The sequence below is a fragment of the Salmo salar genome, chromosome 19 (assembly GCF_965601325.2).
Source record: "Salmo salar chromosome 19, fSalSal1, whole genome shotgun sequence".
In the NCBI taxonomy this organism is placed as follows: Eukaryota; Metazoa; Chordata; class Actinopteri; order Salmoniformes; family Salmonidae; genus Salmo; species Salmo salar.
The window spans coordinates 55848687-55876412 of record NC_138309.1 but is presented as its reverse complement, the minus strand read 5'-3'; the positions used below and the strand labels follow the sequence as shown (position 1 = coordinate 55876412).

The window sequence follows — 27726 nt, the reverse complement described above, 5'->3', positions numbered from 1 at the left end:
TGTAGAAGGATGACAGTGTAGACTATTTTTGTTGTTGTTGAAACCTAGAGAAGATATGGGGGTGGATACACCACAGCCTGTTGTAAATGTTTGCTGCCAGACAAAATATACCCTGTGTTAAGGTGGATTTTGTTGTGTTTATTGACACCGTTATAAACTGTACAGCACAAGTCTCAAAGAAGTTGAAAAAACTTGACATTATTGTGCCTGCGGCAAAAAACCTTTTGGGACTCAAGGATTTTACATCTGAAGACTTGCAAGGGGTACTGGCGCTGGAAGACCTGCCCTCCCAGGTTCCCCTTGAGCCTGTGTAGGGATCTGATTATTATTATTGGTAGTTCAGTTTTTTGGGGGAATTCTGACTCCATCCTGCATAGTAGGTGGCGGGATGCACATTCAATTGTGTGATCGCCAATATACCATAGAAGAAGGCCCACCAATCATACGATTTTGCAAGACACATCAGCTGTTCAAGGGTGTTAGTCTACTGTACGTAATTTGTTCGGCAAGTTTACAAACGTTCAAATTATCTCCCTTAACGGGTACAGCACTATCAATGTGCGATAGATGGGCTATCCATTCCACGGTAAGCATGTGCGATGCGCAACGCACGGATTTGTCTAAACTCAGACGCTACGTTTCTAGACACTCTTGAACGAGCCCTCTGATCACGTGGCTTTTAGAGCGTTAACCAACATGGCGACTCACAGTGAGAATTCTGAAAGCATTTTGAGAAAAAGACGCGTCGAAACATCGAAGAAAACGACGACACATTCAGATGACAACACCCCAAATAATGAAGAGGACACTTGCAAAGCAAAGAAGAAAGAATTGGTTACATTGCAAACCGGGACTTACTGGCTCACTCGAATTGTGCTTCTACGTTCCATTGCTTTCATCTACTGTAAGTTCGAGTGTGATATTGTGACAATGTAGCGAGTTTTGATGCACTGGCTCCATTATAACTTAGCTTCCAGACCATTGCGTAGGCTATATTATTCTCGTCAGTTTTCATGTGTGTATTCTATGGTGGTTGTTGGAGTTAAAACCAATTTAATGTTCAAGTAGACATGGACACATTGTTCACGTTACCATTTACCAAGAAGCATAGCAATTGTTCTCCTGTCACATTCTTAAATGAACCAGACAGTTCTAGTACTCACAAACCTATCTGTATTCACCTCACACTTCCTCTACCTCTCCCCCCCCATCCCTCCCCCTGTAGTCATTGCATTCACTGTTGCCTACAACCAGAACAAACAGCTGATAGGAGAGCGAGGCCTCTTGCCCTGTAAGGATTACCTTCTCAGTGTGAAGCGCTATGTGGGGGGGAAGATCGATATGTCTGCCTTCGCCTACACTCCCTCTATCCTGTGGTTCCTGGACTGGACGGACATGGATGCCAACCTGGATGGCATTGCCCTGGTGGGGATGGCACTGTCAGGCTTTGTGTTGCTGACTGGCACTGCCAACATGATCATCATGGCCATGCTGTGGGTGCTCTACCATTCTTTGGTCAGTGTGGGGCAGATCTGGTGAGTGACGGGTTGGAAAAACACCACAGGAGGTTGGTGGCACCTTAATTGGGGAGGACGGGCTCGTGGTAATGGCTGGAGCGGAATCTGTGGAACTGTATCAAATATGTCAAACACGTGGTTGATTCCATTCAATTTGCCCCGTTCCAGCCATCATTATGAGCTGTCCTCCCTTAAGCAACCTCCACTGGTACACACACACACACACACACACACACACACACACTGCTGTCTCTGTTCCATGTGTGTGGTAGGGTGTAGTTTACAGGGTTGTGGGAGGGGACCCAGTAGTGAGTGAGAGAACATGTTGATGGGGCCTCTGTGTTGTGGCTAGAAGATAGTTCAGTCTCAAGTCTTTGGGAGGGATAGACTGTACAACAGTGACAGACAGACAAACACATGACCGTTCTCCCTCATTCTCTCAGCTCTGTTGAAGTTCTCAGTGGCTCTGAAGAATAAGATGAAGAGGGTAGACAATTCCTGAAGATATTTTAAAAACAATTCAGCATCTGCTTCTTATGTTCTGAATGTGGATTTGGAGACTTCAAGGCCATCATGCCAACACTGATTCAGTTAGCTGATTAGTCTAAAAGGGTCATTACTGGTATGTCCCGCTTTTTAGTCCAGTGTGTTTAATAGGAGTAAGTCGATTTATTTATCAACACTATTCAGTGTTTCATCTTTAGAAACTTCTGACATGTCATGTGATATGTACAATTGTGGGTACAGTATTGCAATTTGCGGTAAGTGCTTGGTACATAATGTAGGTTAGGCCAAGCCTCTAATCAGATCAAAATATCAATTTTTATGCTGATCTATTTTATTTTTTCCTCTCCTTACAGGTATTCGTTTGGTAAGTTAACTACTTACATTCAATTACATTTGTAAGTCTACAACATCCATCTGGACCCGGTTTCCCGATAGCGATGGGACTTAGGCTTCCATGTGTTATTTTTGTTGTTGTATTTTCTACATTGTAGAATAATAATGAAGACATCAAACTATAAAATAACACATGGAATCATGTTGTAATCAAAAGTGTTAAACAAATTAAAATATATTTTATATTGTTCAAAGTAGCCACCCTTTGCCTTTGACAGCTTTGCACACTCTTGGCATTCTCTCAACCAGCATCACTTTGAATGCTTTTCCAACAGTCTTGAAGGAGTTCCCATATATGCCGAGCACTTGTTGGCTGCTTTTCCTTCACTCTGCGGTCCAACTCATCCCAAACATCTCAATTGGGTTGAGGTCAGGTGATTGTGGAGGGCAGGTCATCTGATTCAGCACTCTATCACTCCTTTTTGGTCCTAATAGCCCTTACACAGCCTGGAGGTGTGTTGGGTCATTGTCCTGTTGAAAACAAATGATAGTCTCACTAAGTGCAAACCAGATAGGATGGTGTTTCACTGCAGAATGCTGTGGTAGCTATGCTGGTTAAGTGTGCCTTGAATTCTAAGTAAATCACAGTCAGTCACCAGCAAAGGACCATCACACCACCTCTGTGCTTCACGGTGGGAACCACACATGCAGAGGTCATCCGTTCACCTACTCTGCGTCTCACAAAAACACAGCGGTTGGAACCAGAAATCTCAAATTTGGACTCGTCAGACCAAAGGAGATATTTCCACAGGTCTAAAATCCATTACTGGTGTTTCTTGGCCCAACCAAGTCTCTTCTTATTGGTGTCCTTTAGTAGTGGTTTCTTTGCAGCAATAGACCATGAAGGCCTGATTCACGCAGTCTCCTCTGAACAGTTGATGTTGAGATGTTTGTTACTTGAACTCCATGTACTTGAACTCTGTAATGAATTTGTCCTCTGCAGCAGAGGTAACTCTGGGTCTTCCTTTCCTGTGGCGGTCCTCAGGAGAGCCAGTTTCATCATAGTGCTTGATGGTTTTTGCGACTGCACTTGAAGAAACTTTCAAAGTTCTTTAAATGTTCCGCATTGACTGACCTACATGTCTTAAAGTAATGATGGACTGTCATTTCTATTTGCTTATTTGAGCTGTTCTTTCCGTAATATGGACTTGGTCTTTTACCAAATAGGGCTATCTTCTGTATACCACCTCTACTTTGTCACAGCACACCTGATTGGCTCAAACACATTGAGGACAGAAATTCCACAAAATAACTTTTAACAAGGCACACCTGTTCATTGAAATGCATTCCATCTGTCTACTTCATGAAGCTGGTTGAGAGAATGCCAAGAGTGTGCAAAGCTATCATCAAGGCAAAGGGTGGCTACATTGAAGAATCTCATCTCAAATATATTTTGATTTATTTAACACTTTTTTTGATAAGTACTTGATTCCATATGTGTTATTTCATAGTTTGGATGTCTTCACTATTATTCTACAATGTAGAAAATAGTACAAATAAAAACCCTTGAATGAGTAGGTGTGTCCCAACTTTTGACTTGTACCGTTTATTTATTTGTATACCCCTTCTCCCCAATTTTGTGATATGCAATTGGTAGTTAGTCTTGTCTCATCATTGCAACTCCTGTACGGACTCGGGAGAGGTGATGGTCGTGAGCCATGCGTCCTCCAAAACACGACCTTGCCAAGCCGCACTGCTTCTTGAAACACTGCTTGCTTAACCCGGAAGCCAGCCGCACCAATGTGTTGGAGGAAACACTGTCCAACTGGCGACCGTGTCAGCGTGCATGCGCCCGGCCCACCACAGAAGTCACTAGAGCGCGATCGGACAAGGACTTCCTGGCCGCCCAAACCCTCCCCTAACCCGGACGACGCTGGGCCAATTGTCAATACTGATAGGATTACAAGCAAGTCAGCACTGCTCTCGGATCAGCTTTCTCCATTTGAATCTTACCTTTTTAATAGGAATTGTTCCACAATACTGACGACAGATCGGCTCCTAGACTTAGAGATTATCTCCTATATATTATGGCTGCAAATATTAAGGCAGCTCGGCTAATGGTTATCCCATAATAGTGCACAAAATCACAGATTTGACACAGGTAATTTTGCAAGCCAATGCTAACTAAAGTTAGTGCAATGACTGTAAGTCTATGGGTATCTGTTAGCATGGAAGGCCATGTGTTTAGCGTGCTAGCAGATACCCATAGACTTCCAGTCATTGTGCTAATACTAGTTAGCAATTGCACCAGCCCTTGTTAGCAACTTACTTCAAACTGCATGCAGAGACCCCGTCCCTGGGTCATTCCTCTTTTCAGTAGCAACTGGAACGAGCTGCAAAAAAACACTCAAACTGGATCGTTTCATCTCCATCTCTTCATTCATAGACTCAATCATGGACACTTAGTGACAGATGTGGCTACTTCGCGTGATGTATTGTGGTCTCTACCTTCTTGCCCTTTTGTGCTGTTGTCTGTGCCTAATATTTGTACCATGTTTTGTGCTGCTACCATGTTGTCATGTTGTGTTGCTACCATGCTGTGTTTTTTTTTAATCCCTGCCCCATCCCTGCAGGAGGCCTTTAGCCAGGCCGTTATTGTAAATAATAATTTGTTCTTAACTGACTTGCCTCGTTAAATAAAAAAAGAGACAAATGGTATCCACGAGTTCATCAGACTCTGGGGAAGTAGATAAAGGACCTCGTTGTCAAAACCCCGAAATATCCCTTTAAAATGAATTGATTTCAAAATGATTGAAATAGATAAGCCCATGTAGCCTATACTGTATTTATTTTGTTTATGCAGTCCTCTAGTTTTTATTTGAAATATCTTTCTATCCTTCACTTGTTTGTAACAGTTGCAAAGACACTGGCAACTGTGAAGGCCTATTTGCAATCAACAATTAATTCTGTTATCGGCGGTCACAGAGAAACATATAAACAGCTTGATTCTATGTTTAGCGGAGGTCTTCTGGGTATAAAGTGACGCAGAAAGGCAAAAACAGCACCTCTAATGACACATTTAGCTGTCCGACAAGTGGTCTGAGGCAGTCGGGAAATAACAAGTGGGTCTTGCGTAACAATGGTTTTGTGAAACTGCTCAAGAGATTTAATGATGCTCCACGAACATTCTAACGATGAATCAAATTCTATTGGTCACATGCACATGGTTAGCAGATGTAATTGCGAGTGTAGCGAAATGCTTGTGCTTCTAGTTCTGACAGTGCAGTAATATCTAACAAGTAATTTAACAATTCCACAACTACCTTATACACACAAATGTGAAGGGATGGATTAAGAATACGTACATATAAATATATGGCCGAGCGGCATAAGCTAGATGCAATAGATTGTATAAAATACAGTATATACATATGGGATGAGTAATGCAAGATATGTAAACGTTATTAAAGTGGCATTATTTAACGTGCTTAGTGATCCATTTATTAAAGTGGCCAGTGATTTCAAGTCTGTATGTAGGCAGCAGCCTCTCTGTTGGCCTTGCGATAGAAGCTGTTTTTTTTATTTTTTAACTTAGCCTTAACACGCTTTTCAGAAACCTGGACCTGAGATTTGTAACAGCCTGCTCTTTGTCACTCCACAACCTAGCCCTTATCTAACCTTCCCACAACCACTACTGAGCCCTTGTTATCCCATTTGATGAAGCGATCACATTCAGCTCAGATGTGTTAATATGTTCTGGGCCTGGGTCATAGTCAGAGGTTTGGGATGATTACATTTCTACATAATCTCATCATCGCTCTGGCGGTGGTCATCAACACTCGGCTGACATGGTTTAATGCCCCTCACTAGTCTCTATTGGCCTACTGGCATAGAGATCAGAGTCGGAGTATCATGCCACCCAAAACCCCATTATCCTCAGACCTCAGTAAACATCTGGCCCTGGATGGGCCTGGCTGTATTCAAAATGTGGCTCAGAGTAGGAGCACTGTAATAGGATCAGTTTTGCCTTTTCCAGTAGATCATAATGAATATTATTATATGGACAGGGAGGACCTAATCTAAGATCAGCACTGCCCAGGGTTAGCAGATGTGGCTGCTTCAGCTTCAGCTGGTCTTTTGTTGCCTCAGCAGGATTCCTCTGTTGTCATCCCAATAACTCAATTCAATCAGACTGTTGAGTCCAATCTAATTGCTGCAGGGCTGAGTTTAAATAGTTCTGGATGTAGGGCGCTAGTTCAGATAAGAGCCCAGATTAATTTGACCTCACTGATTGGTTAATGACACTTTGGAGTGAAAGACTCCAGTCGGATGTCTGTGGTCAGGTTTTGTGGTCTCTTCTTTTCTTCCCCTTTCTCGTTCCCTCGCTCATTATACAGAAGACTCGTTTATCAAGGAAAGAAATTAAAACAAAACCAAGAATACATTTAGTTCCTCTTTCTTTAGTCCTAAGACTGTTCAACTACATACTGTACTCTGTGTCCCTCGATCTCTCTCTCTCTCTCTCTCTCTTTTTCTCTCCATCATCTTTGTCATTATCTCTGTTTGCATGTCCACTGGGCGAGGGCTACAGACTGCCTTTGTTAAGAGGGGTGAACAGGCCAACAGCTGCACAGATCACACTGGATCTCTCTGAGGAGAGACGGGAGCAGGTGGGCCTTCACTGGGAGCCCTCTGCTGCATTCACATCAGGCCAGTCTGTGGAATTAGATCGACTGACGTGTTTGCATGGGTGCGTGGACTCACACACATCCCTGATGGCACACATACACTACCTCTGAACCTTTTCACTTTACATTTATGAACAAGCCTGCAGTGATTGGCCATCGGGACATATGCACATAGCCAGAGGAGGTTATCTGTGGTCATCATTGTAGAATGACAGATAGAGATCGTTCCAGAACAGTGATGTTTGCATAGACAGACGGATAACTGGTCCTAATTCCCTTCTACAATTACAGCTGTCCATATTTTGGTTATTCAAAGCATCCCCGGCTGCTCTTTTTGCTTTGACTGTAAGTAATGCTTCAGAATGGTGAGGGCAGCTCAGAGTATTTAAAAAAAAATAATAATAAAAAAAACATGCAAAGTGACATGCACAAGGGGAATTAGCTTTTTTTTTTTGCTGCCCACTTCTTAACTCTCCCCAGTCTTAACTTTTTGACTTTCCCTACTTCATCACAGATGTGGTAACTGAGTAGCTCCCCTGATGTATGTATCCATGCACCATTCGCTTGCTGAGAGATGTGGTCACTTTTGACCTTTGCCACACTTGACCTTTAGCAATCGCCTTTTCTCTCATATATCCCATGTCTTCATCTCTCCTTAGTCATCTCATTCCGTATCATGCTCCATCCTTACTCACACACACATGCACTGTCACTCTATATTCTCCCCACATCTGCTAGACTATTCATCATGCCCCTGTCCTTTTCCTGAAACCCCTGTCTCCTGTTCTCCCTCTCCCTGATGTCCTTTCTCTGAACGTTTGCTCTCTCTCTCTCTCGCTCTCTCTGTTTCTCCTCCCCTCTTTCTGTCTCTCTCTCTCTCCCCCATTTCCTCTCACTTCTCCCTCTGTCTTCAGGTTGGGAGAGTCAGTTGTTGGAGACAGGCTTCTTGGGGATCTTCCTGTGTCCTGTGTGGAGTCTGTCCCAGGTGCCCCCTCGCTGCCCCCCCTCGCTAATCTCCATCTGGACCTTCCGCTGGCTCATCGTTCGCATCATGCTGGGCGCCGTGAGTGACACACACACACACATCTATCACACTGACACTGAATTCACCTCATAGTCTGTGGAAAAGACACGGATGGAATTTTCCCGTGTTTATAAGAAGTATTTACTGTGCTTAGACACTTCTCTATGGTCAAAACAAAACACCATCCCTAAGAAAAACACACGTTGTAAATGCAAATATGGAACCAGTCAGTCAGGCAACTTGTCTGTCTCTTTTATGGTTTAGTGGAGAGAGAACACCCAACCAAACACTGTTGTCTTTTAAAACGTGGGGGTTGGAACCTGCCACAATGCCCAAAGTGTTTTTCTATTAGGCCCATAAAGAGGACGGAGCGACGAGGGAGCTAAATGTTCATTCAGCTTACCCCAGTGTCAAGAGAATGATTGACTTTAAGTGCTTACAACTGTACAAGCCCCTCTTGTCATTTCCCCTAGACACAAAGTCATTACAACACATTTATTCAAAACAGAAACGCACTTTAGGTCCCCTCAGACCCGGCTGAGGCTTAACCAATAAGCAGCTTTTTAATCACGGGGTAATCATGATTTTTATTGTGGTCGGGGCAGCTGGGTTCCATTTTAAAATTGTTATATATATAATTGAAAGCATATCGTTTAGAAAATTTACTCAGAGCTTGATATTTGGATGACATTAGGTTAAAGTTGAAACCTTTTTAGGAAATTCTTGTCATGTCTTAAGTTCCTTAGATTTACACTGGCAGTGTAAATACAGTATAGTCCATTATAAAAGCCATGCTACATTCACTGTGTTTGTCATGTAAGTGTTGGTGAGACTAGGTCAGGGTAATCTATCCCTTGGTCTGTGGTTGACCACTGTTAGATTGCTATTGAGAACCGCTTAAGTGAAGGGGACGTAGCCAGTAAACTTCGAAGGGACCCTAAGGAAGAAGAAACTTTGTCCTGACTGGTTTCATGTTCGGATTCTGAAAGCATCAGTTTATAACCCAATTCAATGATTTTATTTCTCAATGTCTACTTTCTTTCTGTTTTATCCAATCTTGATTGCATATGTTGTCAAATTATTTCAAAATTGTTGAATAACAGTGCTATTGAGGACATCACATTTTCTTCTTTGCTAATTTCCTTCAGCAGATTCATCTAAACAGATTCTCTCTTTTGAGTGACTTTACAAGTCAGGCCCTTCCTCACATGTTAAAAATATCCCTTCTGGCAGCACACTTCTTTCTCTTACCCTGTTCCTCAATGGTTCCTCTGCTTTTGCGTCCTAAGCTATGTGTGTGTGTGCGTACACACCTCCTTTCATTATCCAGGCTGTTAGCATCAGAGGGTAAGTCCAGGCGGTTTGCTAAGTGGTGCTAATGGGATCTGATTCACAGGGCAGTGTCAGCGTTTAAGCTGTGAAATACAATCATGGTAATCAGGGTGCTGGTGTGGTGCCCCATGATTGGGTGTGGTAGAGGTTGGACCTGGCCAGTAAACTAGCTGTCTCACAGCCTTTGCACGAGGTATCACATCTCACACTCCTTCAGGAGGAACGGTAGGCCTAGTAGAAAGAGTGCACCAGGCAATGGAGAGCATCTCCCCCATGCTCCTGTTTTTTGAAGAAGTCCAGTAAAACCATAATACAGTAAAGTGCTTGTCTGGTTGGACTGTTCCATTCTCGTTCGGGGTGATCACTTTTTCGAGGAAGTGTCTTCCGCAGGCTGTTTGTTGGTTTGGCCCGTATCCATGTCGTTGGGTTGTTGATGAGTTTTGAGGTTGGCCCTGGCCCCAATTGGCCTCGGAGTTCTCTATTGTCTCGAAGACTGTTGATGGGACTTGGGACATTGTTGGTAGGGGGAGCTACGCATAAAACAATCATTGTTTTCCAGTATTGGGAATTACCGATGGTGAAAGGTCAACGTAGCATAAAAATGACACAATAAACGACTCACTGTAATGTAGTTGATTGCATCCTGCGGAGAAACATGTTCATGTTTGAAGGATTCTGGGAGTGTTTAACGCCTTCCTGTTTAGGTTGGCAGGGGCATCGAGGTGTACCTTTAGGCAGCTGGCAGGGGTGTTCGGGTTTAGGACGTCCCTTGGCCCCTCTCTCTGGTCAAGCCCAAGGCCACGTCACTCTTTCATTTACTGTAGTCAGAATGAACCCCTGACGCCAAATGAAAGTTCTCTCTTTTGGGGGGAGAGAAAAATATACTACATGTAAGTATATAGGCTTTTTCCCTTTGTAGGGAAATGGATGCTGGCTTGATCCAGTGTGCAACTGGTTACTGACTGTCTTTGGATGCCAATGGCTGCCAGTGGGAGAAAGCGGTGTCATTGGGTGTTGATTGTTTCTGTGGTTCTTACACTGATGATTGGTTATCACTGAGTGAATTCCATTTTTAGGAAGTATCATCACTGTAGGAAGCATAGTAAAAGAAAATCGAAACCATTCGTCTTTCTTGTATGTGACAGTTATCAGCCGTACAGTACATACATTAGCGTATCTTGTCGTCTAGCAGGGAGTCTCTGTTTTTACGACTGTCCCGGGTCGACCTGCTTTTTCTAGGTCTGGGTAGTGCTAATGACATCCTCAGGGCCTGCTTACCTCAGCCTGCCCAGCCTCTCTCTCTCTCTCTCTACTCAGTCCCTGACTTACAGCCTTCCAAACCAGCAACGACATTTTCACCGCTCACTCTCCTTGCCACCATACCCTACTTTTATTGTCGGGAGTCTGCATAAATCTCTGCGCGGCACCCAAACAGGAAATAGACGGACTTGCTCGCTGTCGTTTGCACATTTGCGAAGGGCTCCAGCCAACGTGCACCTGGAGTTCTGTGGTTCGGTGTGGATGGATGGAGCCCAGTGCTGTGGAACAAAACGCTCAAATGGTGTTTTATTGGAGTCGCATGCATCAACTCAATTTGTCATGGCCAGGATTTTCTTTTAATGGTGGCTGACAAATTTCATGGGATAATGGCTGCCTGCACCCAACCACTCACTGTTTTTATGCCTGTTGACAAAGTAGAACTATTCTCATATTTTCTGTTGTGGTGTTAACAACACAAAGCACTACTTCAGTGACAACTGAATATCGTTAAAGGCCTTTCCGTTAAACGATTGTCAAAATGGCCTCCCTAATAACGTTGCAGTCGAACCACCTAGGTTCTCTAGGGAATGGGAAACTGGCCTACTCCATGGTCAGAATATGGGACAATGGGAATTGATCATCCTCATGACTGAATAGTATTATAGTCAACACCCAACGATTTATAAGCAGAATCTAATGCCCTGATAACCCCAATGTGGCCTAACAAAGTCAGAGTTATTGTGTGTTCCCTGCCCCATGACAAACAATGTGTGAGTAATATGTCCCGGTTGCACATTCTCACAGAGCATCAATGCTGATTTAGTTGTCTAAATAAGAGATTTTCGAGGTGAGTTTGCATGTGTCCTTGCTGCTTCTTCTGGAGTTGAAGTCTCAGTGCTTTTTATTGAATAGTCTTCTCAGAAGAAAGGATTTAAGCGCTTGTCCTCCAAGGGCTGTATGGTGTTGTAGTTGATCATACATGGCCAAGACAGACTAGTGCTTTAAGCTGTTGTATACATTTTGATTCTGGGTTTTTTCCCCTCTACACATGTGTCATATGAAGTTTCTTTCCCATGCTCTTTCATTTCAAAGGGCCAATTTGATTTAATTTCCTGCAGAAATCATAATACCTTATCGAACATTACGGTTTGCCAATCCAAGGCCGTCTTCCAGTCTGTGTCATTCAACCCCTGGCTTAAACTGCAGTTGATGTTGCATAACAGTGAGTTATTACCCCATAAGAACTGTTAATATTCTCCAAGCCTTTAATTCTTCTCTTTTGGCTCCGTGTTGGAGGAATAGAGCACAGAACAACACTATTATTCATGTACACCAGAAGCACATCTGCTTGCACTTAAATAGAATATTCCTAATGGCCCTCCGTCGCTGCAGGTAGTAAACAATCCTGTTTGAAATGGCATTAGGACAGCAGGCGGGTGGCACAAGCAGACAACTACATTTATCCTGGTTAAGTTTATAGCCCAGCTGATAGGTGGAGGCTGAGGGGGGATAATTTTCAAATGAATGGAATCACATTTTTCAAGAGAGAAAGTACATTCCCGGCGCGCTTATTAGATTATCTGTAATGTTGTAGATGCAAGAATGCTCGCTGATAAATAGCAAAAGTAACCCATGAATTAGGCGTCCACCGTCAGAGAGCGCATCTACCCCTCCCTCTGTCCCTCCAAACCTCTATCCCTGCTCCCCCAGGGATATATCAGCCTGCAATATAGACCCTTAATTTCACCAATCAGCGTCTATTGCATTAGTGGAGAGGAACAGAGACCTTTAGGACTGGTCTGTGTGGTGCATGAGAGCATTGAGGAGAGAACCTATGCATGAGCTCTGACTGAGCCATGTGTGTGGCTGCAGGCACTGGTAACTGCATTGGTTCATAGGTTTGTGCAAAGAGCAGATAGAGGTGTGGCTTTGAGTTCTCTGGGGCATCCAAAGAGGAAACACAAGTCGGAAAACGAGTAAAGACTACTTCTCCCCCTTGACTGTTTTCGGAGTCGGCCGTAATGTTCTGAAGCTCATTTGAAAGTAATGGATCGCTAACCAGCTTTTAATTCCATTTTTCCCGCTCGTCTTTTATCAGTGCTGCTTTTTATTTCCTAGAATTGGAGATTAAATCCGAGCCAGATAGCTTAGTCACAGCCCACATCAGCTGTTGTCCTTCCTCATTTTTCTCTTAATTTTGTTCATGCTTCGTTTAATATGATTACGCACATTAAATCCAGCTTCATATCCGTCAATGCATCCCTCTCTCGCTCAACAGAAATCCCTCGCTCTCTCGGGTCATTCAGTTGCTTTAGTAGAGTCAGAGAACTTGAATACGCATTTTTACATTTTAGTCATTTAGCAGACGCTGTTATCCAGAGCGACTTACATTAAGTAGTGAGGGCATACTTTTTCATACTGGTCCCACCGTGGGAATCGAACCCACAGTCCTGGTGTTGCAAGCGCCATGCTCTACCAACTGACCAACACGGGACACGAAACCAGTCATACGAAACCAGCTGCACAATCTCTAGACGTGGAAGTTTGTCAGCTTGTCTCTGGTCTTCCTGTCTCTATTGTTTTGTTTGTGAATATCATGGAGGCCTAACATGTATGTATGTATGTATGTGTACACACGCGCGCACACACACACACACACACACACACACAGACACAGTGCTTTTGGAAAGTATTCAGACCCCTTGAGTTTTTCCACATTTTGTTACGTTACAGCCTTATTCTAAAATGGATTAAATAAAACAAATCTTTATATCTATCTACACATAATACCCCATAATGGCAAAGCTAAACAGGTTTTTAGACATTTTTCAAAGTTATTAAACATAAAAAAAACTAAAATACCTTATTTACATAAGTATTCAGACCCTTTGCTATGAGACTTGAAATTCAGCTCAGGTGGATCCTGTTTCCCGTGATCATTCTTGAGATGTTTCTACAACTTGATTGGAGTCCATCTGTGGTAAATTCAATTGATTGGACATGATTTGGGAAGGCACACACCTGTCTATATAAGGTCTCACAGTTGACAGTGCATGTCAGAGCAAAAACCAAGCCATGAGGTTGAAGGAATTGTCCATAGAGCTCCGAGACATGATTGTGTCGAGGCACAGATCTGGGGAAGGGTACCAAAAAATGTCTGCAGAATTGAAGGTCCTCAAGACCAAAGTGGCCTCCATCATTCTTAAATGGAAGTCTGGAACCACCAAAACTCTTCCTAGAGCTGGCCAAACTGAGCAATCGGGGGAGAAGGGCCTTGTTCAGGGAGGTGACCAAGAACCCGATGGTCACTCTGACAGAGCTCCAGAGTTCCTCTGTGGAGATGGGAGAACCTACCAGAAGGACAACCATCTCTGCAGCACTCCACCAATCAGGCCTTTATGGTAGAGTGGCCAGACGGAAGCCATTCCTCAGTAAAATGCACAGGACAGCCTGCTTGGAGTTTGCCAAAAGGCACCTAAAGACTCTGACTATGAGAATACACGATTCTCTGGTCTGATGAAACTAAGATTGAATGCCAAGTGTCACATCTGGGGGAAACCTTGCACCGTCCTTACTGTGAAGCATGGTGGTGGCAGCATCATGCTGTGGGGATGTTTTTCAGTCAAGATCGAGGGAAAGATGAATGGAGCAAAGTACAGAGTGATCCTTGATGAAAACCTGTTCCAGAGCGCTCAGGACCTCAGACTTGGGCGATGGTTCACCTTCCAACAGGACAACGACCCTAAGCACACAGCCAAGACAACGCAGGAGTGGCTTCGGGACAAGTCTCTGAATGTCCTTGAGTGGCCCAGCCAGAGCCTGGATTTGAACCCGAATGAACATCTCTGGAGAGACCTGAAAATAGCTGTGCAGTAACGCTCCCTATCCAACCTGACAGAGCTTGAGAGGATCTGCAGAGACGAATGGGTGAAATTTCCCAAATACAGGTGTGCCAAGCTTGTAGTGTCATATGCCAAGAAGACTCAAGGTTGTAATCGTTGCCAAAGGTGCTTCAACAAAGTATTGAGTAAAGAGTCTGAATACTTATGTAAATGTCGTTTTTCACGGGTTTGTTTTTTATAAATTGGCAAATGTTTCTAAAAACCAGTTTTTGCTTTGTCATTATGGGGTATTGTGTGTAGATTGAGGGGGGGGAAACAATTTTAAGCCATTTCAGAATAAGGCTGTAACGTAACAAAATGTGGAAAAACTCATTGAGGTCTGAATACTTTGCGAATGCACTGTATATTATTAATTTTGAGTGACATGTAGGGGCAACTTCACCGTGTGCCTTAACACTAGGCTTAGAACGAAGAGTGGTATATTAGAAACGACGACAGACCCACAGAGCTGCCACTAGGAGCTGTTCAAGTGGACAAGACACAGCGCCACAGTATTTAATGCCCAGTAGAGTTACCATAGACGGACTGAGCTCCTCTATGGCCTTGTCTTTATCTAGCCAGCGACATACACACGCTGTCATGGTGTGACCTGTGATGTAAAGTTCCATTGTACCTCAACAGGTGCATAGAGGAATGCATGAAAGTGGAAATTTAATTAGTGCAATATAATCTTCCTCTCCTCTTTGCAATACAACAAATGTTCTCTTCATTTGTACAGGGAGACAATAGTGCAACTTATAAGAGGCTTGAATGGAGACAGTTTATTCAATCACAACAAATAGATTTCTGCCTGGGCTGTAAATAAATGTTTATTCTGCCAGAATTGACGAGCAGAAAGAGCCTTTATGCAACAGGTTGTTTTACATGATACTTGTTTGAGTGCCTCTGTGTGAATAGCTATGCTCTCACCATTAGCTAGCCATTGGCGCTTCAGAGTTAACCGCTAACCGCTAGCTTTCTAGTGCTAGCTAGGTACCAACACAAGTAATATGCTGCTTTGGCCATCATGAAGGAGATTCGTTGAATATGGAGTCTTATCTAATGTACATACAAACTGTATCATACCAACTCACATCTTGCAATCCTTCAGAATTGGTTGTGATTGTTAGCACACCTTCCTACTGTCATGGTTCATATTGAATGATCACTGATTATATGCTGTATTGACATGGTAGTAGGCCTGAAGTTTTTGTTTCATGGTAATTTAGAGGATGTTAAATTAGATACAGACCGATCCAATACAAATCTACTGATTTTAATAAAAAATGTTGGTCAATTGGAGCAGGACATGTCATTACTGTATGTCTCAATGATATGCTCTCCACAAACCTCACAAACTAACACACCTGGACAGAACCACTGGCCAGGGGTATGGTAAAGATGGAGGGTCCCATTTTAAGTCTGCACCATGAAAATGTCACCTTGAGTTGAGCTCAATGATTGACATGTCATCGTCTTCCCTGCAGGGGCTGATAAAGATCAGAGGGGACCGCTGCTGGAGGGACCTGACGTGCATGGACTACCACTACGAGGTGCGTGTGCGTTCAGTGCAATACAGTTCCCTCAATCCTTGTGAGCAGTGCTTGTTGGTATCTTGTCGTCAGGGCTTTCCCCTGGCCTGTGCCGTGTCGTGCTGAGAGATCAGGCCTTGGCACATGATCCTTATCAATCGCCTGCTGTCCCAAACGGAGTTAAACTAATCACTTTATTATCCATCTTCCTGTGCCACATCGTTGGATCGACTGCTCCTGTCTGGCTGGCCGTGGACACACCAGTGCTTCCCCAAGCTATATATTCTCCTTAGGCGGAGCTCCCCTGGCTAAACAATAAGCTTACACATAGACCTTAAAGTTCAATTGAAACCGACTGAGGCAATGGTTTAAGTCTTGGTCCTGGATAAGAAATATGACTTTTGTTTACTTAGTGGGTGACGATATATTTCTTAGCATATGATGGGACATTGGGAGCCACTGTCTGCCACAATGGCTGCTAGACAAGCCCCATGTTGGGTTTTGTCCATAGGAATGGAGAACACAGCTGTGTCATCTCTAGGCTATAACCCACACAGCTGGGAGATGAGACGGCGTGGAGCATTCTGTCTAATGACAGAGACCAGGAATACACCACGTCTCCCTGGAGTCTGACTGACTATGGCTTTTTATGGCCTTGAAAAAGTCCCTGAACGGTCTACTGTCCTTAGGCTGGACTGTACTGATGCATACATACTGTACTGACATGCTCTGTCTGGGTAGAACTTACTCTCAGATCAGCTTCCCCTCACCAAATCCCTAACCTTAACCATCAAGGGGAGGACACATTAAACTGACCTTGGATCAATCTTCAGGGGCGACTTCATCCTACTATTGACACCAGGAATCTCTCTTCCTTGTATAGTAGGTTAACTTCACTGTATAGGTTTTAACATATGACAAACCCATGCTTAGTCTGTTAGCCCTGGCCAGCACTGCTCCTCTTTGCTCTGTTCGCCTGCTGGGTGGATTTCCCATTAAATGGGAAACATGGTTATTTTCTTTGGTCGATACGACTACTCATTAATTTCTTTATGCCCGCCATTTTAAGAGCCTGCCTTTAGCAAGTTATAGGCCATAAAGAGTCATGATGATATAAGGAGGAGACCAGTTGAACTGATTTGAGATTGATTAGAGTTAACTGTGTGTTCAATGGCCTAATTTGCTACCTTATAAGGGGGACAGACAGGGTGGGTGAAACATTGAACAGACATTAAAATGTCTAACTGGTCCAGCATGGCTTCAAATTCGTGGCCACGATTTTCAGATTTCTGTTCCTTATTTGTGGGTTAGTGTTTGTTTTTGTGTGTGTGTTCGTGTGTTTTTAAGTGGGTAAGTGTGTCCATGTTAATTTGTGTCATATACCTTTGTGTCCATGTTAATTTGTCACTCCTCTACCCTATCAGTCATGTCATAATTGTTGCCTTGAAATTTTACCTCACAACACTTATGTCCAAATATGCCTGCAACCTCCCTTATTCCAGGCTGCTTCTGTCTTGGGGGTTCCTCGGTGAGAGGTGTGGAGGGATGCCTGGCACCTCATCATACCACCTTCCTCTCTAAACCCTGTTAACTCAAAGGGACCTCTTGTCTGTGGACCATCACGCCTATCTGAGAGAGTCTGCTGAGAAACAGGGGTCTCATTCAGGCCCATTGAGCCTCCTGTTACAGATCCATCAGCCTACATTATGTCAGCTTTGTTCGGGCTTCACGTGGAGGCTAATGGGTTTCTGGCAACAGTGGTGGTCAGCCATGGGAACCTGTATGGATCAGAGACTAAATGAACGCATTGTAGAATTTGACAAAAAGGTGTTAAAAAATGATAGGAAACAATCCAATAGTGTTTGTGTTCCACCTGGATGTCCTTGTTAAACAACAACCTGGGGTTATGGAAAAGCATACATGGAAGCCTGAAGACTTATATCCCCATCTAAACATTGACCTGCCAGCTCCTAACCTGTCAAAACCCCCAGGGGTAAAGCGGATTTACATTTCAACCCCCCCACCACCCACCCTACCCCCTCTACCGGAATCCAAGGGCGCCAGGTAAGGTTTGCCTGCCCCCCCTTGACGCTGACACACTGCTCCCTTTCAGCCTCCAATCTCTCAAAACTCACGGCAGGGCCACACAGCGCAATGCATCATGGGTAAGAAGACTGCAGAAGCTATGTGAGGCTGGCTGCGGGGGGGTTGGTGGGTGTTTTGTTTTCTGTTAGTTTGTTTGCTGTATGCATACTGGGTATGTTTGGTTATCTGAGGTTGCAGGCTCGGTGCCCTAGGCTGTCTGGGGGTGTGGTGTCTCTCTCTCTCACACACATACACACTCTCTCTCACGCGCCAGCCCTGTCTGGTTCTGCACTGAAAGAGCTCTCTCAGGACATTTCTAAAATAGGCAGTAGCTTTACTTAGCTCTGGAAACCTTCCTGAAGGTGTGGCGTTATAATTGTACACTGTTTCCCCACGCCATTCTGTCCCATGGTTTTATGCCAAAACAATGAGGGGGATTTTTATTTTTTTATAGCTATTTTACATTTAAAATCAGCTACATTTCATGTTTGGCACAAGGTGTCATTTGGGCAGTCATTGTAGCCAGTGGGAAAGCTGGTGGGGGATGTTAAGTTATACAGTATCTCACTGCCATTCATCGCCATGCAAATGCAGTCATTGGAGTGACACCATGTAAATCCATGCAAACATAGTCATTCAGAGTTATCTGTGACGAGCTGTGCTTTCATTAGCTTAGCCCTACCATTACATGCAAAAACACACCTTAACACTCATGCTACGGCAATGACTTATCTTTCGTTTGCCTCTTTCTATCCCTCTGTCATTGCTCATATTTGAGTATCGATATGGTTATTTTGAAACTAAGACAAATAGCTTTTTCCTTGACCTGGAAGTACTCATGTTGTGGTTGTCCTCTCCCTGGGTCAGTGTCTGGTCCTCTCTGGCTCGTCCCAGTTCTGTGGTTGAGACTGGAAGGATGTGGTGGGTTAGGTGGCCCCAAAATAAGGCGTGAAGGTACTGACTCCCCTCTATAATGCTATCTCTGGAGATGTCCTGTTGATAACCACACAGTGCAATTCCATGGTGTGTGTGTGTCTGACAAACTGCCAGTGCCTGCCTGTCTCTGTCTGTCTGTGTTCATTCTGTTTCTCTTTCTCCCTCCAGACTCAGCCGGTGCCAAACCCCATGTCATACTATATGCACCAATCCCCATGGTGGTTCCATCGCTTCGAGGTTCTGTCCAATCACTTCATCGAGCTCATCGTCCCTCTCTTCACCTTCCTGGGGCGACGTATGTGCATGGTCAACGGGACGCTGCAGATAGTGTTCCAGGTGAGATGACAGTAGAAAGGCAAGGATTTTGGGAGGGTAACTGATCCTAGATCTGTGCCTAAGAATACCTGGAGTAGCTCTGACGTCACATTGCCACCTAGTGGAACCATTGGTGCATGACAGCAATTTTATGGCAACTGCAGTCATCAGTTTGAATGGAGTGTTATTCAGAGCCAGCTATAATTGAATGAATACAGGAAATCAGGACTTTCCCCGCTGCAGTATGCTGAACTATTAGCCAAAGCAGATGATCCTCATCAGTCATATCATGCTATATTTCTGGCAGTACCTTTGGAGGAATCTAAATACTACTCCTTATCCTTTCTCCCCATCTACTCTCTTTCCTCCTCCTCTCCTCTGTTTTTCCTCTCTCCTCCTCCCCTCTTTCTCCTCCTCTCGCCTCTGTTTCTCCTCGCCTCTTTCTCCTCTCCTCTCTCTTCTCCTCTCCTCTCTCTCCTCCTCCCCTCTTTCTCCTCCTCTCGCCTGTTTCTCCTCTCCTGTCTCTCCTCCCCTCTTTCTCCTCCTCTCCCCTCTGTTTCTCCTCCTACCCTCTCCTCCCTCTTCTAGGTGACTCTGATAGTGAGTGGGAACCTGAGCTTCCTCAATTGGCTGACCATAGTTCCCAGTCTGGCCTGTTTTGACGATGCCTCTCTGGGATTCCTGTTCTCGTCTGGCCGAGGGGCCAAGCAAGCCGTACTGGACCTCCAGGCTGAGGAGGCAGCAGGATGGACCCCCAAACCCACCAGGGGTACCTACTAAACAGACATGATTTCTCCTAAAGGAGTTAGAGCCCACACACCATAGAAATAGATAGAAATATAATTATCTTCATTCCCTCACAACCTACACCACTCTCTGCCCCAGCCCAGACCCAACTTTACAAATGAAGAAATCGATACAGACAGGGCTAAGGTATTGTGGGTATTATCCTGGATTTCTGGTTATTTAGTATTCTCCTGGATTTCTGGGTATTTATTTTCAACCAGTTGGCATTAGAGGCCCTGCTATCCTGTCTGTGTTTTATGATTGGGACTAATGATGGCAGGCAGAGAGAGAGAGAGAGAGAGAGAGAAAGAAGAGGTATTACATCAGCCTTCAACATGACTACCGCTCCACTGGGTAGGCCTGACTGATGTCTCTACCAGCCGCGCTGTGTGTGTATGGATTCCCCCTTCTCACGTGCCTGGCTTAGCTTTGTGTGTGTTTACAACCCCAAAGAGCAGTCATTGAGTGGGTCCACATGAGCACCCTACCACTCCCCACCCTCCAATCCCGTCTCCAACACCCACACCTGGCTGTAGGCACATCTGGAGCGGGCTAGCAGGCTATAGGGCCTTGACAGATGGTAGACAACACCAGGGTGCTGGCAGGGGTTATTAGGCATTACTAATCACACATTACCAATGGGACTGGGTGCCTAGCAGTTGGCACATGAACATAAAGGAAAGAGTTTACGATTTGGACACGATGGGAGGAGTGTGGATTACTGCTGGGACAGCTGAGGAGAGGGAGGAGGGAATGGAACGAGAGCGAGAGACAGCTGGAGATGATGTGGAAGAGGGTGATGGAGAGAGAGGAAGAGAGAAAGTTAGGAAGTGAGGAAGGAATGCCCATGTGGTGTGTTAGAGCAGGCATAGGCTCTAGCTAATTGGTCTCCCAGGAATCGCTAATGGCTTTAGTTTTATGCTGGGTAATATATCTGCTAAGTGGCCCTAACATTCTCTACCTGCACCATGGCTGCTTTTTAGAATTTTTGGGGGGTCATAAAAGTCCATTATTTAAGTCAAACAACAGGTATAGTTCTGATGGATGGTTTTAACATGCGTGGGACTGGTTGACGGGTTGGCATTTCAATCCGAGACAGGTCGTGGGGATTTGGAGCTGTCAACTCCTCCAGTTGTCAGTGGCTAAATGCCTCATGACCTCATAGGCTAAGCCCCTCTCTCTGGCTACTGCCAGAGGGATCTTGAGTTCCACACACACAGACAAACACACACACACACAGACAAACACAAACACACACAGGCACACACACTTCCTCTTTTTTTTCACCTCTTCTCCATCCTAGGTATGCTTTTTCGTCGAGTGGTGAATGTGGCTCTGGGCGTTCTGATTGGCTACCTGAGCGTTCCTGTAGTGCTGAACCTGCTGAGCTCCAAACAGGTGATGAACACGTCTTTTGACCCGCTCCGCATCGTCAACACCTACGGGGCCTTCGGCAGGTATCGTTCTCCTCTTCCTCTCTCATTTTATTTCAACACTTTCTACATCTCTCCACTTGATCAGTCCAAACTGCCACATCCTCTCATTCTGCTCTGGTCCTCTCCTTTTCTCTACTCTGCCATCCTTTTTAACTTTCCCTCCCTCACCCCTAACTTTCTTTGGCTCCCTCCATTTCTCTCTCTCTCCCCTCTCCCTCCCTTCCTCTCTGTGCAGTATCACTAAGGAGCGGACTGAGGTGATTCTGCAGGGTACTCTGAATGAGGACCCTAAGGACCCAGAGGCTGTGTGGGAGGAGTACCAGTTCCTGTGTAAGCCAGGGGACCTGACCCGACGCCCCTGCCTCATCTCCCCCTACCACTACAGGCTCGACTGGCTCATGTGGTTCGCTGCCTTCCAGGTACAGTCAGAGTCCGGGACTCAGCAAAGACCTTTGATCTACAGTACCCGGCGCTAAGTTGACATATAAAAATCAGGGATTCTGTTTCATTTGTTTTACTGTTTGTTGGTTTTGTGGGAAATTCCTGCCTTGGATGTGAGCTGGCTAACTCTGCGTAAAGTCTGGACTCAGAACTACCTGCTCTGAGTAATTTCCTCTGTCAGGGCTAGCTGCCCACACTATTCTCAACTCTTGCTACAGCTCTCTCAGGTGTAGTTCTGGCCAGAGACTCGGCCGTGTGGTGCGCTGTTTTATTGTCCCCTTCTCAGGGCATAGGGTTTCCTGCTGGTTTTACATCCAATCCCAGAACCAAGAAAATCCCAGTCAGACATTTTGGCAAGAGGGGGAAGGTTTATGATGTTGCAGATCAGCTCAATATCCGCTCAAACGTTTGGAATGGTAGACTGCTTCAGATTGAGGGCTTTGTTCAATATGACAGTTGATCTTTCACTCAAATGTCAACTGTTTTTTTCTCTTCTTCAGAACACCCTCTTTCTCCATGTATTTAACCCTCCTCCTCTCTCTTTCTCCCTCTCTCCCAGACCTATGAGCAGAGTGAGTGGGTGATCCACATAGCAGGCAGACTGTTAGCCAACGACACATCAATCCTCTCACTGATGGAATACAACCCCTTCCAGGGCAGAGACAACCCCAGGTACACTTCCACTGACTAACACAGAGGAGACTGCTAGCCCTTATGTTTAAAGCCCATAAACTATGTACTCCACTACAGGGTTGTCCATAATAAAAACATAAGATGGCGTAAATCAGTTTGATACATACTGTGTGAGTTTATTTAGTACGTACATTTAATATGTTTAAAATGGCCAGAAGTTGCCGTTGACAGCTGCATTGAAGGCGTAACCGATCTCAGCAGTGTTGTGCTGAGGCAGAGTGGAAGTGGAAGGTTGTCTGCGTTATAATATGTGCAAGCCTCACATTCTCTTTAAAAAAAAAAAAGAATCCTTGTCCTCTAGCCTCCTCTAGTGGAATGTTTCCTCTCGATATGAAATGTCTTTGTATTCTCTCTGTCAGTAACACTAATCATTCCTCTCTCTCTTCCCCCCACCCTCCTTTCTTCCTTCCCCAGGTGGGTCCGAGGAGAACACTTCAAGTATAGGTTCACCCTGCCTGGCAGTGGTCCCCAGGGAAAATGGTGGGTGAGGAAACGTATTGGAGCCTACTTCCCCGCTGTGGATCTGGTTGCTCTCAGGGGATATTTTAAGTCCCGGAACTGGCCCCATCCTGACCTTTGACCTACTGTATGACCAATCACACTGATGTATTCTATGAGCGATGAATGCCTGAGACACCAAGGTATCGCTCCCCCTTATAATTTGGGGTCAAATATGCTCTGAAAGCAAACATCTTGACATGAGAACCCTGATATCGGGGTTCTGAATTTTTTTCTCTCAATTGTTTTGTTCCTCTATGTTGCCTGTCTCCAGCATGTCATGTTGCCATCTGCACTAAAGAATGATCAATCCTTCCCGTGAATAGGGATATGCCACTCTGCCACAATAGGAGAGTTGAGGGGATGACGCACAGTCCATGTTGGGCTCACATCGCAAGACAGACACTCTACACACATTGTGTCTTTTGAAAATAAAAGGTCTATTTTGGAACAAAGCTAGACTTTCTATGTATTATTGCCTTTTGTTCGTTACGCCAAGCAGGTTGTCCAACTAATCTGGTGGTTTAAATCATCCAATGAAAGAGCCTGAGTCCTTCCCTCAAATAAAATGACTAGATTGACATTGCAGTGTTGTACTACATACAAATTCCCCTAACCGTTGTTTGTCTTTGTGTTATGGGGATCTGATAGGGATCCAATGAATAAATGCATGAAAAGGGACGGTTCTCATCAGTGGAAGAAGTGTATCTGTCATCTTGTGTGTGTGTGTGTTCAGCCTACAGAGTAGTGACAACCGCAACGGACGAGAACCCTGTTGAGACAATAACTCCTACCAGTCTTTGCATCCCACAATGCACTTTCCTCCCGGCATGTCCGTTTTTAGTTGTGTTCACCTCATCACAAATATCTGAGCCAGCTGCACTGTTTGTTTTCCATCATAGATGGTGTATACAGTCTGTTCAATATTGATGCTTACCTACACTTAATACAGCTGCTGGTTTCGCTATTTGTAGGCAAAAACAACATTTGGTGGCACTGTGTGTCAGAATATACATGGACCAATTCTGACCCATTCTGTGGTAAGTTATTACTCCAAAATGTGATAAATTAGCGCTGTAAACAAAAAAGTGGTAAGTTACCTCTGTGAAATGTTTCATTATTCTACCTAGTTGTGGAGGAGATGATGGTGTTGTCTGTACAGGCAGCAGTGAGCCATCCAGATGGGTGTAGCTTTACTTTGATGTGTGCAGGTCCAGGCTTTGAACATCCTCTGCTTCTAATGAGGACGTCTAGTCAAGCCAGTGGGACAGGACAACCTCATGTCCCTCACGCAGTCCAAATAAGAAACACAAAGTACACGCACAAATAAGTCACAAAACATTTTCTACTGTCTCAGCAAGAGGGTATAGAACTTAGTTGTCCCAATGGGCAATTTGCAAGAAGAGAATCAAATGAGTAGGACGGGTGAATAGCTTATATGAAAACAAATAGTGTAGTGACCATAATACCATCATGTTTCACAGGCAATGGGTCCTGCTATTCGTATAGTTATTGACATGTTCACATAACCAGAGTAGCCTTTGTTATGGCACATTAGGGGGTTGGTGTCTTACCCCCACCTCTAGGACAAGCAATATCTTTTAGAATTTGAATCTATAGCTGACTGGGATCAATTGTTCGCATGTATGTGAATCACTCTTGAAGTTGATAGGACACTTGTTATATGAAGTTCTTGATATCAGTCATTAAGAATAGTAGGACAGAACATTTTACTCTAATGTCCACTTGAAATAAAGAGGCTGCATCTAAACAAGCAGCCCAATTGTTATATTTTTTCCAATAATTGGTCTTTGACAAATCACAAAAGATTGTTTTACGGTGTAGAACAGCTTTAATATTGCTGATAGATTGTAGCTTTCATCAATGTAATTGTCTGCATCACTTCCAATCCCCCATATATTTTTGGGATGCATACACTGGACCTTATATAGACAGATGTGTGCCTTTCCAAATCATGTGCAATCAATTGAATTTACCACAGCTGGACTCTAATCAAGGTGTAGAAACATCTCAAGGATGATCAATGGAAACAGGATGCACCTGAGCTCAATTTCAAGTCTCATAGCAAAGGGTCTGAATACTTATTTTTGTTTACATTTTTTTTTATACCTTTGCAACAATTTCTAAAAACCTGTTTTTGATTTGTCATTATGTGGTATTGTGCGCAGATTGTAGAGTTTTAATTTTCTTTTAATCCATTTTAGAATAACGCTGTAACGTAAGAAAATGTGGAAAAAGTCCGGGGGTCTGAATACTTTTCCGAAGGCACTGTATGTATGCGTTTTTGTATGTATGTACAGTTGATGTCGGAAGTTTACATACACCTTAACCAAATACATTTAAACTCAGTTTTCACAATTCCTGACATTTAATCCTAGTAAAAATTCCCTGTCTTAGGTCAGTTAGGATCAGCACTTTTGTAGGCCTCCTTGTTTTGGAGCAGTGGCTTCTTCCTTGCTGAGCCGCCTTTCAGGTATTGAGTGAAGGTATGCCTTGAAATACATCCACAGGTACACCTCCAAATGACTCAAATTATGTCAATTAGCCTATCAGAAGATTCTAAAGCATTGACATAATTTTTGGGAATATTCCAAGCTGTTTAAAGGCACAGTCATCTTAGTGTATGTAAACTTCTGACCCACGAATTGTGATACAGTGAATTATAACAGAAATAATCTGTAAACAATTGTTGGAAAAATGACTTGTCATGCACAAAGTAGATGTCCTAATAGACTTGCCAAAACTGTACTTTGTTAACAAGTCATTTGTGGAGTGGTTGATAAACGAGTTTTAATGACTCCAACCTAAGTGTATGTAAACTTCCGACTCCAACTGTATGTACATGTATATGCAGTACCAGATAAAAGTTTGGACACACCTACTCATTCAAGGGTTTTTCTTTAAATTTACTATTTTCTACATTGTAGAATAATAGTGAAGACATCAAAATGATGAAATAACACATATGGAATCATGAAGTAACCAAAAAAAAGTGTTCAACAAATCAAAATATAGTTTCTATTTTAGATTCTTCAAAGTAGCCACCCTTTCTTTGCCTTGACAGCTTTGCATTCTCTCAACCAGCTTCATGAGGTAGTCACCTGGAATGCTTTTCCAACAGTTTTGAAGGAGTTCCCACATATGCTGAGCATTTGTTGGCTGCTTTTCCTTCACTCTGCGGTCCAACTCATCCCAAACCATCTCAATTGGGTTGAGGTCAGGTGATCTGATGCAGCACAAAAGCAAATGATAGTCCCACGAAGCGCAAACCAGATGGGATGGCGTATCACTCAAGAATGCTGTGGTAGACATGCTGGTTAAGTATGCCTTGAATTCAAAATAAATCACTGACAGTGCCACCAGCAAAGCACCATCACACCTCCCCCTCCATGCTTCACTGTGGGTACCACACATGCAGAGATCATCCATTCACCTACTCCGCGTCTCACAAAGACTCAGCAGTTGGAACCAAAGATCTGAAATTTGGACTCATCAGACCAAAGAACAGATTTCCACCGGTCTAATGTCCATTGCTCGTTTTTCTTGGCCCAAGCAAGTCTCCTCTTATTGGTGTCCTTGAGTAGTGGTTTCTTTGCAGCAATTCAACCATGAATGCCAGTCTCCTCTGAACAGTGGATGTTGAGATGTGTCTGTTACTTGAACTCTGTGAATAATTTATTTGGGCTGCATTTTCTGAGGCTTGTAAGTCTAAGGAACTCATCCTCTGTAGCAGAGGTAACTCTGGGTCTTCCTTTCCTGTGGCGGTCCTCATGAGAGCCAGTTTCATCATAGCGCTTGATGGTTTTTGCTGCTGCACTTGAAGAAACTTTCAAAGTTGAAATTATCTGAATCAACTGACCTTTGTGTCTTAAAGTAATGATGGACTGTAATTTCTCTTTGCGTATTTGAGCTGTTCTTGCCATAATATGGACTTGATCTTTTACCAAATAGGGCTATCTTCTGTTTACCACCCCTACCGTCACAACACAACTGATTGGCTCAAACATATTAAGAAAAAGAAATTCAACAAATTAACTTTTAACAAGGCATGCCTGTTAATTGAAAAGCATTCCAGGTGACTACCTCAAGAAGCTGGTTGAGAGAATGCCAAGCGTGTGCAAAGCTGTCATCAAGGCAAAGGATGGCCACTTTGAAGAATCTCAAATAAAACATCTATTTTGATTTGTGGAACACTTTTTAGGTTACTACATGATTCCATGTGTTATTTCATAGTTTTGATGTCTTCACTATTATTCTACAATGTACAAATAAAGAAAAACCCTGCAATGAGTAGGTATGTCCAAAGTTTTGTCTGGTACTGCATATAAACACATATCTTTTAAAAATATATTTTCTTTTATTATTTTCCGCTAACCCTACAACCCCTCCCCTAATTGGAGTGAACTGATGAACAACACCACTAGGCTTCTACTTCCAGCTT

General features: G+C 43.9%; 1 protein-coding gene across 4 annotated transcripts; it reads left to right on the top strand.

The window, feature by feature from the left end:
- Positions 1 to 649: 649 nt before the first annotated feature.
- On the top strand, positions 650 to 23719 carry lmf1 (lipase maturation factor 1). 4 transcript variants are annotated; one of them, XM_014158417.3, is made up of 11 exons: positions 650 to 904; positions 1226 to 1535; positions 2378 to 2388; positions 7960 to 8108; positions 16030 to 16095; positions 19264 to 19431; positions 19999 to 20179; positions 21500 to 21653; positions 21868 to 22051; positions 22633 to 22745; positions 23181 to 23719. In XM_014158417.3, exons 1-11 carry the CDS (start codon positions 697 to 699, stop codon positions 23344 to 23346), a joined length of 1710 nt encoding a protein of 569 aa, XP_014013892.1. In that variant the 5' UTR covers positions 650 to 696; the 3' UTR covers positions 23347 to 23719. The 4 variants fall into 4 exon arrangements, with proteins under 4 accessions (XP_014013892.1, XP_082821918.1, XP_014013893.1 ...); XM_082965792.1 differs by lacking the exon at positions 16030 to 16095; XM_014158418.3 differs by lacking the exons at positions 1226 to 1535; positions 2378 to 2388 and having other exon boundaries at positions 658 to 904.
- The last annotated feature ends 4007 nt before the right edge of the window (positions 23720 to 27726 follow it).

Coding starts and splice junctions, on each gene's coding strand:
- lmf1 (XM_014158417.3), top strand. CDS start 697: ATGGCGACTCACAGTGAGAATTCTGAAAGCATTTTGAGAAAAAGACGC. Junction 905..1,225: donor TTCCATTGCTTTCATCTACT/GTAAGTTCGAGT, acceptor CTCCCCCTGTAG/TCATTGCATTCACTGTTGCC. Junction 8,109..16,029: donor TTCGCATCATGCTGGGCGCC/GTGAGTGACACA, acceptor TCTTCCCTGCAG/GGGCTGATAAAGATCAGAGG.